General features: G+C 38.9%; 1 protein-coding gene across 2 annotated transcripts in view; it reads right to left on the bottom strand.

The window, feature by feature from the left end:
• LOC143171995 (BDNF/NT-3 growth factors receptor-like) overlaps nucleotides 1-18,650 on the bottom strand; it is a 214,913-nt gene that overhangs the window by 135,242 nt on the left and 61,021 nt on the right. For both annotated transcript variants that reach the window (XM_076361201.1, XM_076361203.1), the window contains exons 8-11: nucleotides 17,048-17,347; nucleotides 12,231-12,263; nucleotides 7,573-7,673; nucleotides 5,208-5,307 (exon numbers count right to left, since the gene is read on the bottom strand). In XM_076361201.1, coding sequence (XP_076217316.1) covers nucleotides 5,208-5,307; nucleotides 7,573-7,673; nucleotides 12,231-12,263; nucleotides 17,048-17,347 — 534 coding nt within the window. The remainder of the gene's footprint in view (nucleotides 1-5,207; nucleotides 5,308-7,572; nucleotides 7,674-12,230; nucleotides 12,264-17,047; nucleotides 17,348-18,650) is intronic.

The raw sequence follows: 18,650 nt of genomic DNA on the forward strand, positions 1-18,650 counted from the left end.
TTGTTTGTGGAAGCATAGCTTGTAATTAGCAAAAGTGGTGTCCTGGCTTCTGGGAGTAAATCAAGGTTTGCAAAGTTGCTATTATTGTGGTATCTAAGCTCTTAAATGCTATGTGATATCATTGTGATTAATAATTAATTAATAATTAATTAATAATGAATGTATATCATGGCATAAACATTTTTCAAACTTTTCATGGTCCAAAATCACAGATCTTTTACTTGTTCCATGCTTCAGTTTCCCCATCATTGGAAAAGAAATAATAGCATTTTGCTTTCTGTTAATTGCTTAACTTTATAATACTGCTACAACTGTGAGGTGCTCAGATGCTGTGATGCACGGTGTAAACCATACTTAATGGCACAGCTAGTTGCAAATTTGGAAATCAAACAGACTGTATATAAATGCCTGCAGAGTATATGGAAACTTCTGCAACTAGAGGAGTTCATTCATAACACTAGTGAGGAATGCCTACGTTCATGGATCCAATACTTGTTCCCAGATTTGACCGTGAAAAGTTATAGCAGTGCAAATATTGGGCCCAGCTGTGCTAAGTGCTACAACCGTGGCTATCTTCTTCCCTCCTGGTACTCCATGAGGATGACACATTTAAAATACAAAAACAATCTGAGGGGAAAGGTTCAATTCTGAGTTCTCAGAGGTGTCAGCTCTGTATTATTTATTATACAGCTAATGTTCAGAGTGGGCAAGAAGGAAAGGGACTGATGGAAGGAGGAGGACAAAGCACTCCCCAGGTTGTAGGGGGATGATAAATATGCATCGGTGTGTATGAAAAAGAGGGGCTATTCATTCAAATAAAACAATCTTATTTGAATTTTTGATCAGAATTGAAACAAAATCTGAAGTGTTCTTTTTATAAGACATTCAAATAGCTTGGCTACCTTTGGTCTTAATTTATTCTTAATTCCTGTGAATTTTTCTACTTCCTGATTTCTTCCTAAGCAGCAACAGCACTGCTACAACAACAATGGTTTTACAGCATTTCTTGTTCATTCAGAAAAAAGAAGTACCATAGAACTTGCAAAAAAAAAATCTATTTTTTTATGTTCTTTTCCAAACATCCAGATCCAAGGAGTGTAATGCTATGAGAATGTATATACTATGAAAACAAAGGCATTTTCAGATGCATTAAAGGAAGCTCTTGATAAAAGCCTACTAATGGGTGTTTGCAAAAATTGGACAAGAATTGCCATGTATGGTGCAACCCAACTTCAACCAGAATTCAGGATATCACAAACAAAATGTTTTAGTTTTGTTACTGGTGGTGAACTGGTGAACTGATTTGCTTGTCTTCTTTATCTGCAAAAGCACTATACTACTGTAATTTCAAAAGGTAACAGTGTGAAATGAACATATCCCAAGCTGTCCCCTCATCTTAGATATACAAAATGAAGAGAGAAGCCAAAAGAGAGGATAAGTTATTTTTACACAACTCTTCAACACATCTTGATAAGAGATTGATGCAAATGTACAGCAAATGTACTGGAAGCCCCCAGAGCACCAGGCGCTCCCTATTGTGTAAATTGGACTCTTTTCTGCTCAGGTACAGTCATGGAAAGAAGACAATGGGGGTATGTAAGCTCTGTGGCAGTCTCTGCAGCTGTTCAGCTGCAGTGCAAGTGCTTCCAAGTATGGCCAACTCTGATACAGCATAGTTCAGACCATAACTACCTGCTCCACATCTCTTTCTGGGGAGACTACTTACTTTCAGTTCTGAACTCCAACCATGCTCAAGCTCTTTAAGCATGGAAGGAAAATTTTCCCCTCTTAGTACACAGTAACATGAAAAATACCATTGAGTGCCAGTTTTACTGCTCCAGTTATCAAGTGACTACTTTATTTTTTTCTAAACTATTGTTTGAGGAAGGGTGGGGGGATGTTTAATGACAGGGTGTTTGATGTGACCATATTGTGTTTTCACAAGATAACAGAAAAATGAAGCACAGCCTTTTGTGCACCTCTACCCTATGTAACTCAGGAAGTTCCTTCTTATAAATGCAAAATATTCATTCACATTTTGGGGAAGATTTGATTTACCTTGTTTTATAAATATTTTCCATGGCATTTTAGATATTTTATTCCCTCCCACTTCCCTACTAAGAGCATATACTAAGCTGCACCAACTATAAAATGATGTCTGTCTCCTAAGTTGAGGCTAATTTTACTCTCACTGAACTCCATGGAAAACCACTCATAGAGTTCACAGGTAGCTGGTTTGATCTTTTTATCCATTTGATCTATTATAGATAGACCCATACTGCAAAGCTCACGCATGACTCTAAACTTTGGAGAAGTCTGAGGTTCATTTCAGGGACAACTGAACATCATTCCTTTCTGATGAAACATTCAGGGGTTATTTGTAGCTCACAGTGACATTTCACCATTACCATGCATGCCATGCCAGTGATAAGTTTTTGAAGGAGTGTACCCAAACAGGGAAGTCATTTTACTGCTTTTGCTAACTATCACTGGTCAAATTAACAGGAAAAATTAAACTCCATAGATGCAGTTGCTGCCTTTTCATAATTTCAGCTAGTTATTCCCCCCAAAATGCATCCTTACTCAAATATGATCTAGATGGCCAATTTCGCAACAGAAAACTACTGAAGTCAAACTTACTGATAATGCAAGACCATTATTTTTGTGAGAGAAGTTCTAATTGAAGATACTGAAAAACAACCACCGTGTAAGGAGCTACCCAGAAGGTCACTTATTATGTTACCATGCAAAATACAGTTTTGTTCATTCTCCCTCAGGATAGAGTTTACTTCCTATTTCTTCTAACAATGCTGTCTTGAAATCTGTAACACAAATTTTGAAAAACCTAACAAGCGTTCAGCTTTAAAGTCCAAACGTCAGACAGTTCCTATTGTTGTTCTCATTTAACTTAATTTCCTTCAGGTCTTTAAATGCAATTCAGAAAGCTTCAGCCACAAAGAAAATTTCCACTGAGCTGCTGTTCAGTTCTAGACAGTTTTTTCTAGTCTTTGGCCAAAACTCTCCAGCTCTATCCCACAGGCTCCATGTTGTTTTTCAGGACATTTCACAATGCCTGTCCTCTTTTAATGCTACCCCAAAGACCAGAGACTCTGTCATATCAGAAGGAGGTGAGAGAAAAGGAGGTTACCATCCTAGTGAGCTAATCTGTACTATCTACTATCTACATTTCTACTCTGTTCAAATCTCATCTGTTCTAGGAACTCTCTTCTACACAGAATATACAAATACCAAATATACAGTAGATATCTCTGAAAAGAGCACTGTCAAGAACAAGTCAGAATCATCAAAATATACAACTATGGGGAAAAAACTTCTGTGGTACTATATCATAAGCACGAGTAAGAGGAAGGACATAAGGTTAACAGGAACCTACCAAAAATAACTTACCACTCTCTCCACAGATCATCAACTACACATCTTAAGATCAAAAGCTCATCTCCTTTAGCACACAGAAAAGCACCTTCTGGGTCTCTCAACAAGATAACAAGGGGGGAGGGCTTTTTTCTTTTGGGTTGAGGGGGGAGGCTGTTGGTTTTTTTAAATACAATTCCACCAACATCTCTAGACACAGACTGATGAGATCAGTACAATAATACCATACTGGAGTTGTTACAGGTACCTCTGTGTTACCTGTACCTCCATCTGGCTGTAAATTAATTAAATAAACAAATAAACAGCTGACAGTTCCCCTTCCACAGGGACTTGAGCACTTGCCACTCTTTCCAGCTGCCATTTCCCAAGACGCACACAAAGGCTCAAGAAAATGTATCCGTGAGAAAGCACCAGTGTGACAGGATGCACTGCAAATGCACATTCCCCTCTTGCCACTGAATCTATGTATTGGGTTTAAAGGGCAAAGTTTTGGTAGCGGAGGAGGCTGCAGGGATGGCTTCTGTGAAACACATATTTAAAAATTATCATTAAAATATACATTATCACACAATCTTCACAAACTTCACTTACATCAACAAAAAGAATTTCCCACACCAAAATCAGAAGAACATCATCACAACACCGACAAAAGTGGACAATTTACACACACTCCACCCCTTGTCCCTTCACCACAATTACAACAACAAAAATTCCCCACAATTATTCCACTCTCTGGCAATGTCCAGTCCATGTTTTGCCCATTGCATCTCCCAATTACTGTCCCTAACTTGAATTCCTCGAGCTCCAGAACAAACTGTGGTGGGTTAACATTGGCTGGCTGCCAGGTGCCCACCAAGCCGCTCTATCAACTCAACTTGGGGAAGATTAATTTAATTTATTGCCAATTAATAACAGAATAGGATAGTGAGAAATAAAAACAAAACTAAAAACAACTTCCCCCCAGCCCCCTTTCTTCCCAGGCTCAACTTCACTCATGAATCTTCTACGCCCTCCCTCCCCAGCCCCCGAGCGGTGCAAGGGGATGGGGAATGGGAGTTGCAGTCAGTTCATAACACTTTGTCTCTGCTGATCCTTCCTCCTCCTTTCTATTGGCTTTTATTGCTGAGCACGACGTCATATGGTATGGAATATCCCTTCGGCCAGTTTGGGTCAGCTGTCCTGGCTATGTCCCCTCCCAACCTCTTGCCCACCCCCAGCCTACTGGCCTTTGGGAGTGGGATTGGAGAGACAGCCTTGATGCTGTGGGAGCACTGCTCAGCAGTAGCCAAAACATTGGTGTGTTATCAACACCTTTCCAGCTACAAATACAAAGCACAGCACTATGAGGGCTGCTATGGGGAAAGTTAACTCCATCCCAGCCAGACCCAATACAATCTATCACCTCAAGGCAGCATTTATAGTATTGTCTGAAGTATCTCTTGCATACAGCATAGATTGTTGCCAAATATTTGTAATCAAACTCTTATCAGAATAAATTTAATTTCTTATCTTCTACTTCCCTACGGTGACTCAAGTGATATTTTATTCCAGGAAGTGTCCCATGGGGCTGTGCAGTTGAAGAGAAAGAAATGGGATCTGTGATAAGAAAAAACAGAGAAGTAGAACATTCAAACCAAAATTATATATTCCTATCTACATCTGTCTCTGCTCTTACTTACCTGACGAATAAATGAAACACAAAATATGATCACACTTTATCTAGTTATCTTGACTGTTCTTGGTGCAGATACCTATGGTATAAGTTTGTACAACCCAGAGCAATTACAGGAGATATAAAAAATGACCCTGCGTACCTTTCATCCCAAACTTAGAGTGTCTTCCAAACTTCAGAATAATGAGCATTATTACTAAGCCAGTGCACACCAGTGCTGCACTTCCCACCATAATATACACCTAAAAAAGAGGACACAAACAGATCTGATTTTTTCTCATTAACCATCTTCAAACATATTCAGCATACATTCAGATTTACCCATTAACCCAACCTCATGAAGTTCAACAAGGCCAAGTGCAAGGGCCTGCACCTGGGTTAGGGCAATCTCCAATATTAGTACAGACTGGGGGATGAACGGACTGAGAGCAGCCCTGCAGAGAAGGACTTGGGGGTACTGGTGGATGAAAAATTGGACATGAGTCGGCAATGTGCGCTCGCAGCCCAGAAGGCCAATCGTATCCTGGGCTGCATCAAAAGAAGCGTGGCCAGCAGGTCAAGGGAGGTGACTCTGCCCCTCTACTATGCTCTGGTGAGACCCCACCTGGAGTACTGCATCCAGCTCTGGAGCCCTCAGCATAAGAAAGACATGGACCTGTTGGAGCGGGTCCAGAGGAGGGCCACAAAAATGGTCAGAGGACTGGAACACCTCTCCTATGAGGAAAGGCTGAGAGAGTTGGGGTTGTTCAGCCTGGAGAAGAGAAGGCTCTGGGGAGACCTTATTGCAGCTTTTCAATGCAAAGGGGGCTTATAAGAAAGACAGAGAGAGACTTTTTACTAGGGCCTGCAGTGACAGGACAAGGGGCAATGGTTTTAACCTGAAAGAGGGTAGGTTTAGATTGGACATAAGGAAGAAATTCTTTACGATGAGGGTGGTGAGACACTGGAACAGGTTGCCTAGAGAATTTGTGGATGCCCCATCATTGGAGGTGTTCAAGGTCTGGTTGGATGGGGCTTTGAGCAACCTGATCTAGTGAAAGATGTCCCTGCCCGTGGCAGAGGAGTTGGATTAGATGATCTTTTAAGCTCCCTTCTGACCCAAACCATTCTATGATTCTATGATTTAGGTAGAGATTCATTTCAAATAGGAAACATTTGCACTCAGATCAAAGAGTACAGAAATAAGTCGCTTGCTGAGGTTTCTTCTATCCTGCAGAGAATAAGAGACTCAGACATCTCTGAGAACCACTTTCTCAACATCCTACACATTCAAGGCAGGTGGGAGGGAATGCACATCACCCCTTTCCCTTCCAGCAGAGTGGCATGTTTTAAGAAAACACATAATAAAAGCACATAAGAAAACACTTTTTTACTGTGAGGGTGGTCGAACACTGGCACAGGTTGCCCAGAAAGGCTGTGGAGTCTCCATCCTTGGAGATATTCAAAACCTGACTGGATACAGTCCTGGACAACCTGCTGTAGCTGACTCTGCTTTGAGCAAGGGGGTTGGACTAGATGATGTCCAGAGGTGCCTTCCAGTCTCAGCTATTCTTTGATTCTGTTATCAGAAAAGGTAAGACTGTCTGGGATCTTCCTGATTTTTTAGCAAAGTATCTCTCCATGAAGCAACCACTGTCCATGTAAGGGACTGGAGGCTGTCAAAGTTATGCCCCCACTGCACTTAACGGATGGAAACAGAACAAAATCGAAGCTTTAGGAACCCTTCTCACTGCCCTTATTCTTATAACTTTTCACTCCCCAACCATTGGCACTGGAGAGAGCCACTGGGTAGGCTTTCTCCCACCTGCACAAAACAGATTCCTCCCTCATCACTTTCAGATGTATTGAGTCATCAATGCCTGCAGCAGGGAGGCAGCACTACTAACCAGACCGGCCGCCTGCTACCAGTTTCCAACAATTCATGACATTTAATGTTCATCTAACATTCAATTTCCAACATCATCATGAGGTGATGATGGGTCTACTCAAAGGAGTAGACCCACCAATTCAGCTGCCTGTACTAAGATCCACTACAAATTATCTTATCAAAAAGCTACATGAAATCACACATTAAAAACATACAATTAGAATTTGAAAGTTCATTACATCATGTCCTCTTTGTAAGGAGCAGTGGGCTTTGGGACTGGAATTAAAGCAACAGTCTTTAAGTTACCTTGAATGTTGTTATTTTGTAAAAAAAAGAGTTGCTCTCTTTGGCTAAAATTAGAAGCAAAGTCTTGGGCTAACAAATTAGTTAGTTGTTCAGAAAAGCATGAAACAAATTAGCAACTTTACTTGGAATGAAAAGTGATCCACTCTCAAAAAATGGGGTGAGGGAAGGGGGTGTGTGTGCATTGATTTTTTTCCTCTTGATTTTGATCACCACATAGCAATAGCTCTGGTGTTCTGGTAGCTTAGGGTCCCATTACAATCTTCGCAGTTTCATTAGTTGTATAGTTAAAAAAATCTACCAAGATTACAGATCAGGAAACAATGTATATACTTACAGTGATACTATCTTCATTCTCTTTGTTGGAAACATCTGCAGAAGTGATTCGATTACTATTATTCGTGGTGTCTCCAAGATCATTAGGTGTGGTTTCATACTCTTAGGAAAGGAAAAAAAGGGTGCTTTTATAATTTCGTAACCTTGGAGGGGAAAGGGTTGTCTTTATTATTTCAGCTTTGTAATACCATAACGACAGTAACACATCAGAATTCTGAGCAATTTGAAAATTATACATTATTTCTATTGTACCTGATACATTTGGGGGGAATTCTTGTGACAGATAATTTTGAACAAATGTGTTGTGACTTGAAAAAAGAAGCTGCTTCTCTATTCAGCTTTATAGAGAAGGAATCTACATCATAATATATATTTCTATTAGAAAAACTAGAGTTAAATAAGAACTCCATCCATAAAGCTATTTTTATGTGCTTCTGACTTCCCATTAAAAATTGAAGACTGCCCTCTACAATGAACTTCTCTAGCCTTGTATTCAGCCAAATATAGGACTGACTTAGAAATTAGCTTGGGGACTTTTTGTTTATCTGTGAAGAACTTGGCAGATGACCTTTTAGCTAGTTTATTGATATCAAATGCGAAATAGCTGGTTTTCTTAGGTTAAAAAAATAATGAAAAATGCTGTTGTGTGCATAGAGGTTACAGTCTAACATGCTAAATTGTCATACAGGTAAACTTTAAAAAAGTTAAGTGCCTGAGATGGTCTGAAGAAATTTGATTTATCAAAACAATGCTACTCATAGGTCTGCAGGGGTGAATCCAGGACAATTCCATCAAAAGAATGAATATGGCTTAATTATTTATAATTATTTTAAAATGAAACACAGATATATACAGTCCATGATTTTCTGTCAAAATTATTCAAATGAGATAAGAATTAAATAGTACATGTATGAACTTAGAGATACATCCATTAAAATAAAAAAACAATATTTTTTATGATTGAATCTGGAAATATACATAGTGTTTCAATTGTACGACTGTAATGTGTGCAGATGAAATAAAACAAACAAGGGCAATAAGTGCATTTATTGCAAATGCACCTCCAGCACTCTAATTTAAATTTGCAATTAATTGTGTATTTCTTTATATATTTTGAATAAAATCAGTGCCATAAGTCTACAGATGAAATTGTAACTGTGAATATGAAAAAGCAAAATTCAGAGGCATAGCTCACAAACCACAGAGGCAGGAACTCTTCCAACCTCAGAGCTGCTACCGGGCAAGGGGAGGGAGGGCCTTTATCTTCTTTAGCTCCCAAAGCTGTTTTGGAGACCTCAGCTGGCAATACTGGTCATATATTCCTACACCAACTGAGGTAAATCACAACTAAAGCATGGGAGCATTTTGCAGCTGTTTTATAAACAAGGTGTAAAGCAGCTGGGATCCAGACAAGAGCACTGTCATAAGTACTAGGGAGTCATTCTGCAAAATATCCCTGGGAGTTCAGTTTTATGGGGCATATTGTCTCTCTCGTTTTCATGACCACATTAGAAAAAACAGCATGGCATTAAAACATGAACTAGGAGCCAAAGAAGCCATCTTTGCATTTGATTTCCTGCTCAGCTCTGAGCAAGTCACTTTATTTTTCTTTCTCAGTTACCTCTCATACAAAACTGTGATAACATCTCTTATTTGTCTTTTCCACAGGATTCTGTGGGGATTAGTTATTAGGGATTGATTGCTCTGTGCTTCGAGCATATGAAGTACAATGTGGATAGAATTCCCCCAACAATTCCCCCATCATGCATACTTTTGTGAGCTCGTTGGTTCTTCTGTTTCCCATAGTATTTTTAAAACATTTAATGGAAAACATTTGGAAATTACCTCATAGGAAGCACAGAACACCGAAGGTCAAATCCCAAGGGACAGACCCAATCCCACTACAAAGGGCTTTGCTCTATGCAGAAGAGTACTCAAGGCTAGAGTCCCCTGCCCCCATGCAGCCAAGCCCTGCTTACCCACACAAGGCACAGCAATGAGGGCCATAACCTCCCTACATGAGCTCCTAACCATGTCCTGCTGGCTAAGGGAACTCAGGCGGTGTACAGGCACTGCAGAGACCAAGTCCCAGCCCAATAGCAGCTGTGAAAATCTGTCACAAACCTTTTCTCAGGGACACATAGGGGCTTTCTTTGTTTGGAATTTTTCTATTATTTGGTTGAAATCTCATTATTAGTCTCTCTAGTCTGTTTTGGCTCCTTTGAAGTGAAAGGCCACCCTTCATACCCTGTTCCAATTTATTTTTGCCTAGTCACATTCCATCTTCTTCCTGCATATATTCAGGTGGGGAGAAACACCCACCTCTTCTGTGAAGGTCCAGTCCATTGTCAGGGCCCTGAGAGTACTAACAACCCTTATTGGCCCTGCCCAGCCTCCCCTGGGGCCTCCCCCACCCCTGCCCATGGGCCTAGGAGCCTCATTTCAGGTCAGTCCAGGGCCATCAATCCCCACCCCAGCGACACCATAGGAGTGTTCGTCTCTAGCTCTGCCACAGCCCTGCCCTGCCTTGTCATGGGTCCTGCTGAGCCAGGCCCAACACTTAGGCACACATCCTGGCTGACCTCAGCCTGTCCCCGTCCCCATGGCCCTGCCCTGCCATCCTGGGGCTCTATCTGACCCTGGTTACCCTCAGTGGTCCCAATCCTGACCCCCACTCATGGGCTGACAGCCCATCCTGGCCACAGCTGAGCCCCATCCTCACAGAGGTGCCTGATGCCCTTGGCTGGGGGCTGCCCCCAGCTGCCCCCACAGCCTGCCCTGCTCCCTCATTGGGGGCAGTGGGACAGGCCCTGGCTGGCAAGACCCCTGCCCTGCCAGCCCGAAGATACCCTTGGCACCTGGCCCCCACAAAGCCCCCTCACTGCAGTGCCCTGACACTTTTAGAGAAATACCTTGCAACTCCCCTGAGTTTCTTAAAGCACTAGGGCACCATCCAAGCACCCTGACTTTATCAGGACCCAAGCCACTTACAAATACATAGATATTGTGTAGCATGCTGCAGGATCAAACCCTCTGCAGTTGTCTTTACCCTTTACATGGTGCAAATTTGCAGCATGATTAGCATAGGAGTCTGAAAAATATGTTTTAAAGGGGAGAACAGCAGGAAGGAGGGAGGTGGGAAAGGAGATCTTTAAATCTTGCTCCCAACATAATCTAAACTGGGGGTAAATAGATTAGCATACAGATTGAAGGGTCTGAAAAGAAGTAATGAAAAATGCCCAGTCTCTAGGAAGAGCTAATTCCCAGGTGGTTCCACAATCAACCATGCAGTGGTTTTCCCTAGAAGTATAACAGTTTCTAGACTTTTTAGCCTTATTTATTCATCTCACCAACTGGACTTGTGAATTTGGAATAATTAAGGAAACACTCCGGACTACAAAGTATTGCACAAAGCAAGCACTGAGTCACTGAAACAAAGATCAAAGGCAGCAATTTCAAAAAGTAGAAAGAAAAGCCAGAAATAAAAAGGAATATTGTTTTCATCAGAACTAGATCTTGCAGGCTGTGATTCACTTGCACAACTCAAAGCACACATTTTAGCCGAATCTACCAGTCAACTGAATTACAGTACTCTTACACATGCATCAGGCCCTTGATAAACAGCTCAGACTTAAAATCTTCATGCATACAACGTATATAACACAACACATGTAGGAAACTGTGCAAACCGTCACCTCTTCCTCCCCCTCAAAAAAAAAAAAAAAATTGGGAAGAGAGGGAGGGGAAGCTATGCTTTAATATTTCTGAGAACTTAAAGCCAAATTGATGCTTCAAATGCACATTTGCTAAAGTTTAATGACATGGAATCAGAGTAATAACATTTAAATCAGCTTAAGGAAACTTGATTCATGGGCCATTTTGTCCAAATAAAAGTACTCCAAACAGGATCCAGCTTCTGCTGGAAGCTAAAGGGTGTTTTGGATGTGTTGGTTAGGATGTATTTTCATGCTCAGCAGAAGTATAGCAGAACTATTATGTAAAACTAGCCAGTTGTTTTTCAGTTTGCAGCTTCTATTATAATGCACATTGGCTTTCAATAGCTGTAGCCTAAAATATTTTGCTTAACTAAAAATAACTTGAACACTGTGTCATCAAATCTCTCAGATATCACTGAGTTGATGTTCTGCTTATGCAAGAGAGAACAAAGGAAGGTATAAATGAGAGGACAGAGAAAAATTACCTACAGGAAACCTCACTTGTGCCAAACTAATTTTTAAGGGGAATTTAGGGGTACATTTTTGGAGGCAAAACAAGTATGGAATCATCCCTGAAAAAATAAGTTATATAAGGAGAAATCATGAACTCTCTTTCCTCCAAGAAATGCCTCTGGAAGGTTCACAAAATCTCATGCCTGTGTGCTACATCAGACAGTTGTCACTCTGCAGTACCAATTGTAACCATCAGTAGCAGTGGATTTATGCTAATCTGAATCAAAAGCAGAAGCATAAGTAAAAATTGCCCTCATTTATCTTAAATAATATAAGTCAGGAAAAGAACCAACAATACTAAGTGCCTTTTAGAATTGTGTTATAATATGTGCCATTTCAGTTTAACTGAGCCTGACATTCAATCTTTTAGTGGTTTGAGTTCCTTTATTTCTATCATTAAAAGAAAAGAAAAAGAAAATCAAATATATACCATAAACGTCTGGATCCACAATTGGGCCACTACCTGTGCATGGAGAAAAAAAAAAACAAAAACAGAAAGAAAAAGCCTTTGTAAATAGATTGCAAATGCTGGAAGAATGAGAGTTTCTTTAGGATTTTTTTTTTAAGAGCTTACATGTTATTTGCAATAGCAATGGTCAGTACCTACACAAATGCAAAGCAACATCAATATATTGTACTATAATTTACAATTATTTTAGAGCTATCCCAAACGTTAACGCTTTGCTTCATGTGAAACAGATAATACACAGGGCATTTGCTCTAGTAAAAGCAGGCATATTTACCAAATGGGCAAAATTCTGCTCTCTGCTGCTAATGTATATCTGGAATAAGTGCAACAGTAACTATTCTTGTTGAAAATCAATGGTAAAATTCTCCCTGACATTAAGTGGAAGCAGACTTCAGTGGGAGTTACAATAACTGACTTTTACCTTGTCAAAAAATTTGCAGTTAAATCACTAAGAGAGCAAACTGGTTTAGAGCTGCAGCATTGTGGCAAATTAAAGGCTAGAGGATGCTGTTAGAGGATGCTCCCAAGAAGCCAGCTGCACACCTGATCCACAGACAGAACTCTTATTGAAAGAATAAGATTTCCCATATGCAAAGAAACTAGAGAAGCCAGCCTTTACACAAGCAAAGTGGATACCTGTCTAGTATATACTTTTCTAAATTTTACTAGTTCCAGTTTGCAGCTTTTTCCAATTACTACACATATGTAAGGCTAAGCACACATGTGAGTATAACACACTGAAGTTAGTATACTATTAGTCTATTCATGCTTTGAAAGATACTTGTGTTATATTTCAACATGCCAGTTAATCCTGGTCTATAATGTATTTATAGCATGCCTTATGTAGTATATTTACTCTTTTTTGTTGTTGGTTTGGTAATAAAATTAATAGATAGTTAAAACCTCTGAAAATGACGCAAACTTCAAAAAACATAATTCTGTTTATAGTACCATACAGTAATTCCATACCAGTGACATTACACTGGCATAAAGCCACTGTGAAGTATGACCAGAACACAGTTGTTTCTGCTTATTTCAACAGCATGAGAATCTGTGCTGAAAATATAAAATAAGAGTTGCAACCTATTTGCAAAATGGCAGCAGATAATTAGGTTCACTTTTAAATGCATTTGAAGATATTCTAGTACCCAGAGATATAGATTAAGAGATCCCATGAGAATGGTCATGTCAATCTGCAGAAATAAATAACACGTGAAATAAGTGTGTACTACTATCTGTCCTCAAGCAAGTTCTGACCAGGGTTTTTTGTCCATAAACCTTAATGGATTCAGTTTTTCCAGTATAAAACATTCAGCTGATGAAAGAACCAGTTTACCTTCTGTATGAGTCCTACTTCTCATAATCTGAAGAAAAAAACCCCAAACTTCCTAGGCCTTTACTCCTGAGTTAAATGACATTTTTATTACTGTTTACTGGAAATGGGATAAAATAAACAGATTGGTTTAACCTGTAATTCCTGCTAGGGGCATATAAACCAGGAAGTCATCTATTCCATTCAAATACCTTTTATATAACTAAATACTTCACTTGAAATAAAGTTGAAAAAATCAAGAAGTCGGACCAACCCCAAATTTCTATGTAGTATTCCCTACATAAAAACATCATCAAAGCATTGGTTGAATCTATTTTAACATGAAACTTTACCACAGTAATTTGCATGTTTACAATGCAAAGAACAGCATTGTTGTTTTGGTCCCTGTTAGAACAGGTTGTTGTGCAAATAAAATATTACAGACATATCCTATTCACTCATCTTTATAAACTGCCTCAACTACATTTGGTTTGCTTGCTTCTTTCTTTATAAAGTTGACATTTTGAAAATAAAGCAGCAGCAAAAGACTCAACCCAAAAAAATACTTGTGCAACACAGTCACGTAGCAGGATGCTACTATGCATATCTAACATATTATTATACTATGACAAGATACTACATTACTTGAATTCCTTCAGCTGAATTTTAGAGTAGAGAGCTGGAAGATGAATGATTTTACTTAAAAATAGTTATTATTGGTAAATATCTCTCCAGCACTCATTAGCTGTTATGGATCAATTATGGAAACAGCCTCTGGAATAAAACACAGCTGTTTATTGCTTAGCGTTTGCTGCAACGTAGTCTCAAATAGTCAAAATATCCTCAGCAAGAACAGCTTCACTGGAATCCATGAAGATTAGCAGATTAAAACTAGTTAAAAATCTAGCTAACAGAATGTGAAATTTGTTCCCCCAGACCTTAGTATTTTAAACAAACTTTTAATTTATAACATTAACTGTGATATTAACTTGACCCAAATCCCACTGTGGTACATGCTTTCCTCTCCTTTATGCTTGCATCCTCTGTCCCTTGAAAAATGTTCTGTAAGTAGCATGCTGGAAGCTGAGAGCATCTTAGCACAAATCCTGTCTTCATCATGCTTGATGCAACTTTGAAAGTATAGTATTAGGCTGTTGATGATACAACATGCTTCAGACTTTGTTGTATTTATTTTAAATAAACATATAGTTTATAGGTGAAGGTTTTTTTTAATTTGCTTTTGGTTTTATCTTCAGTGCATTTGCCTGTAAGTGATTTAATAACCAGAGAATCAGTTCAAAGCTCAGTCAGGATACCCCACCCCATGAAACATCAGGGCTGGTATTTAATTCAGTCATGAAGGCATGGAAATGAACATAATACCAGAGCATGGGCCTAATCTTTATGCTTCATTGTATGATATGTGGGTCAAAAGAAGATACTACACAGTAATGACAGCGCTGAAAAAGCCTGAAAGATCTGAAAAAAAAGATCTGAAAAAAGCCTGAAAGATCCTGGCAGTGCTTTAAATAGTAATAGTAAAAAAAAGAAAAAAAAAGTAATACAATGCATAGAGGATGCTAGTTTTTTAACATTTACTTTTATGCCAGCTTCAATGGAGGAGACAACAATGTTGTGGAATATTCTAAAGCTCAGTACCATAAGTCTTACAGGAAAAACCCCACTAATAAAAACAACATTGAGGAGGCTAACTAGATAAGTCATTTCCCCTGCTGTTAATTTTTAAGATTGGTTTGGTGCCATCCCCTACACACAAACTGATTTCTAATGCAGTTACATCCTGTCTGTATGTAGTCCAGTTTGAACACAACATAGATTATCTTGGAGACTTATAATGCATATGTTTATAAAAATGAAGGAACAAATAAATAATGCTGTCTTTCTAATTGGGAGGATACCTTTAGTTTAAAAGGCCACAACTGGGAAATTTTCAGCTTACAGGGGACAAGCATAAAAGAAAAATGGAATGTTAAAAGAAAAAAATGATAAATTCATATAAATGTATTAGAGGAACTGTTATTCTGTTAAGAAAATGAAGCCAAATTAATATTAAATAATCAGAGTGTAAGAGAACTTCCATTGTATACAGAATATCTATGAGGTGAACTGTTTTACTGAACTGTTATAATGTAGCATTAAAGGATGCCAGTAGCTGAAACCATGACCTGTTTCTGTAATGAGTCTATTTAAGGAAGGACTGTAGAGAAAAAAGAAGAGAGGAGCTACTAAGAACAGCAGGAGAAAACAGAGCCCAATTATATCAGCTCTTCACCTTCTCTTTCTAAGGGTAGGAAAGAAAAAGACTTGCCATCTCTTTCCCTGTAGCAGGCTGAGCTGATAGGAACAAATGTTAAATACAGACCATATTTTTACTGTCTGTAGCCTACAATGTAGGAGAGGGAATTTAAATATTCACATTTTTTCTATCACATAACATTAGCACTGCATATTGCTGTTTCAAAAAAGAGAGAGGCTATTTCTATCCCATGGTTAAAAAGCCAAAGGTATACACATGCTCATATTTTCAGATATGATTCTGCAATTATTTGCACAAAACCACACCTATATTTCCACTCAAGGTCCACTCAGTTTTTTCACATACAGCAATGCACTTACATGTATGCCTTCATATTCTTACAGTCACTTCAAATATGGTTTTGAAGATGTGGGAAAAGATCAAACCACAATGTACATTAACTACTTACAGTAGTCCCTGCAGTTCAGTGAATTAGTCCACCTTGAGACTGCTCACATAGCATTTAGGAGGTCTGACCTGGAGCCTTTAGAGCAGCATAAGATGCATACATTTGAAGATAACCATCTTGAGCACAGATATTCCTAGGCATGCAGATGCCCAACCTCCACTGAAATGAATGGGAATTGGATGTATGTCTAAATGCCTGTGAGGACCTGAGAGCTGGTCCATCCTGCCTCTGGGTTACTTGTTTTCTATCCAGTTCCCTCTAGTGTCCTACGCAATATATTATCATCAACTCACTGGACTGCATTACTAATTTTGCATCAATGCACTAGATGCTACGTAGGCATACTCCCTGTGCCCTTGGATACATTGCCTAGTTGCACTTGTACACAGTGTAGAAAACTTGCAGAGTGACTGAATTGGTACTCAGTGCTTTCCAGGATCAGAACTGAGGCTAAAGAAAACACTTAGGAAACAGCAATCTTTTACTAGCCTTAACTGGCACTGAGGATGGTTACTCAAAGGGAGGATTTAGAGAGCACTAGCATGGCCTCCCTTGAAAAGAAATAAGCAAGAAGAAAATATTAAAAAAATATATTGTTTTACAACTAATCTTGAAGACATTCATTCAGAGAAAAAACATGCATATAAAAAGCTTCCTCCAAAATAGGTAAGCTGGCCAGGAGCACTGTCTCCACATTCTTGTCAATTTGCAATTGCTAACATAAAAAAAATTATACTCACCATCTCCAGGCACTGACATGAAATGAGCATTAACCCGTTTTTCATCCTCTCCGTACTCATTCTTTGCTAGTAAGGTATAAGCACCATTGTTCAGATGGGTAGGGTTGTCCAGCTGAAGGCAGCCGTGGTATTCACTTTGATTGATAACATGTATTTTAGTACAGATGTATTCAGACTCATTCAGTATAGCCCCTTCATAGAACCACTGCAATGTGGGCTTAGGGTTCCCTTTCACAGTGAATGGAATACACCAGTGGTGGTCCGGGGTTGGAGATTCAATAAATGTGATATTTGGTGCAACTATATTGGGAAAAAAAGAGTGAAGAACATCAGAATATCCCAAACATGTCTTTTTTTCTCAGGTTATCAGTGCTAAAATACGCTACTTGAAGGAATTATACCTATTTGGAGGATACTCACATAGGAAGCCCACCTGCTCTGCCTTGGGTACTGTGCTCACAACTGAAATGAAGCCATTCTTTAGAAAGAAACAAAACAAACTAGTTTCAGACAAAGTGTGAACTCCCATTAAATCACTTACTCTGCAAGGTGTGGAAAGTTCAGTTACCAGATCACTGAGAAGGGAGATAGGGAAATTTTAGCTTTACTATGCTGAAAAAATGGCAGAGGAACAAAACAGTATTAAAAATACTTAAAAGTCAGCCAAAAGCAAGTAGTACTGGAAATATATTCAGCTAGGAATCCAAACTTTCAGGTGACTTCTTTAAAATAATCAAAGCCGGAACAGCTGATTTCATTCCCTGGATTCTTCTGTCAGGGAAGGACCATTTTCTACTATACATTTTCTCATTCTTTGTTCAAACGTGTGAAATACCTCAAGTTTACAGACTTCTGTTTCCCTCAGGAGACTATTCCAATACCTTGCACATTATTTTGCTGTTAGGAAATTGTCCTTGATATTCATTCTTAACTGCATCCAATTTCATCTAGTTATACTCCCTTTTATCACTCATAACAGTGCCAATCTCACAATCTCATTTACACTGTACAAACATTTCGAGTTTATGTCCTTTTCCATAGCTATCACATATCTAATTTCCACCTACAAAACATTTTAAGTGCTTCTAGAGTGTTTTCTCAAGTTTACTTTCATGAGCACATGCTGAAAAAAATTTTCCATCTACGAAGTGTTCCATTCCCATCTTCAATTAAACAGAGGGTTGCAACTTGTGAAAACATATTTCACGTAAAATGAATTCAGGCTGGAATCTCAGATCTAAGAAGCCAATGCTTCTATACTACATGTCCCTTCCCCCTTCCTTGGCCCTGACAAATAATTATTCAAAGCTATGACAAATAAATTTACATCTGGCAGAACAAATTATGCAAGTGTGTTAATTTTTGAACAAAGCAATTGTTGGTTTAGTTAAAAAAACTTTAAAATTTGTAGTTTATTATAAATAATTTCTATGACTTTTGATGCATTCATGTTTCTTAATTCCTAAGATAGTGTGTATGTATATGCACACCATTACAAACTTGTTCACACCAACAGTACCAGTGAGTATTTGGGGTTTCAGACATTTACTTACAGATTGCTCAGACTGGAAGATAAAGCATTTAGAAACATAATTTTTGCAGA

This window comes from Aptenodytes patagonicus, chromosome W (genome assembly GCF_965638725.1).
Source record: "Aptenodytes patagonicus chromosome W, bAptPat1.pri.cur, whole genome shotgun sequence".
Lineage (NCBI taxonomy): Eukaryota > Metazoa > Chordata > Aves > Sphenisciformes > Spheniscidae > Aptenodytes > Aptenodytes patagonicus.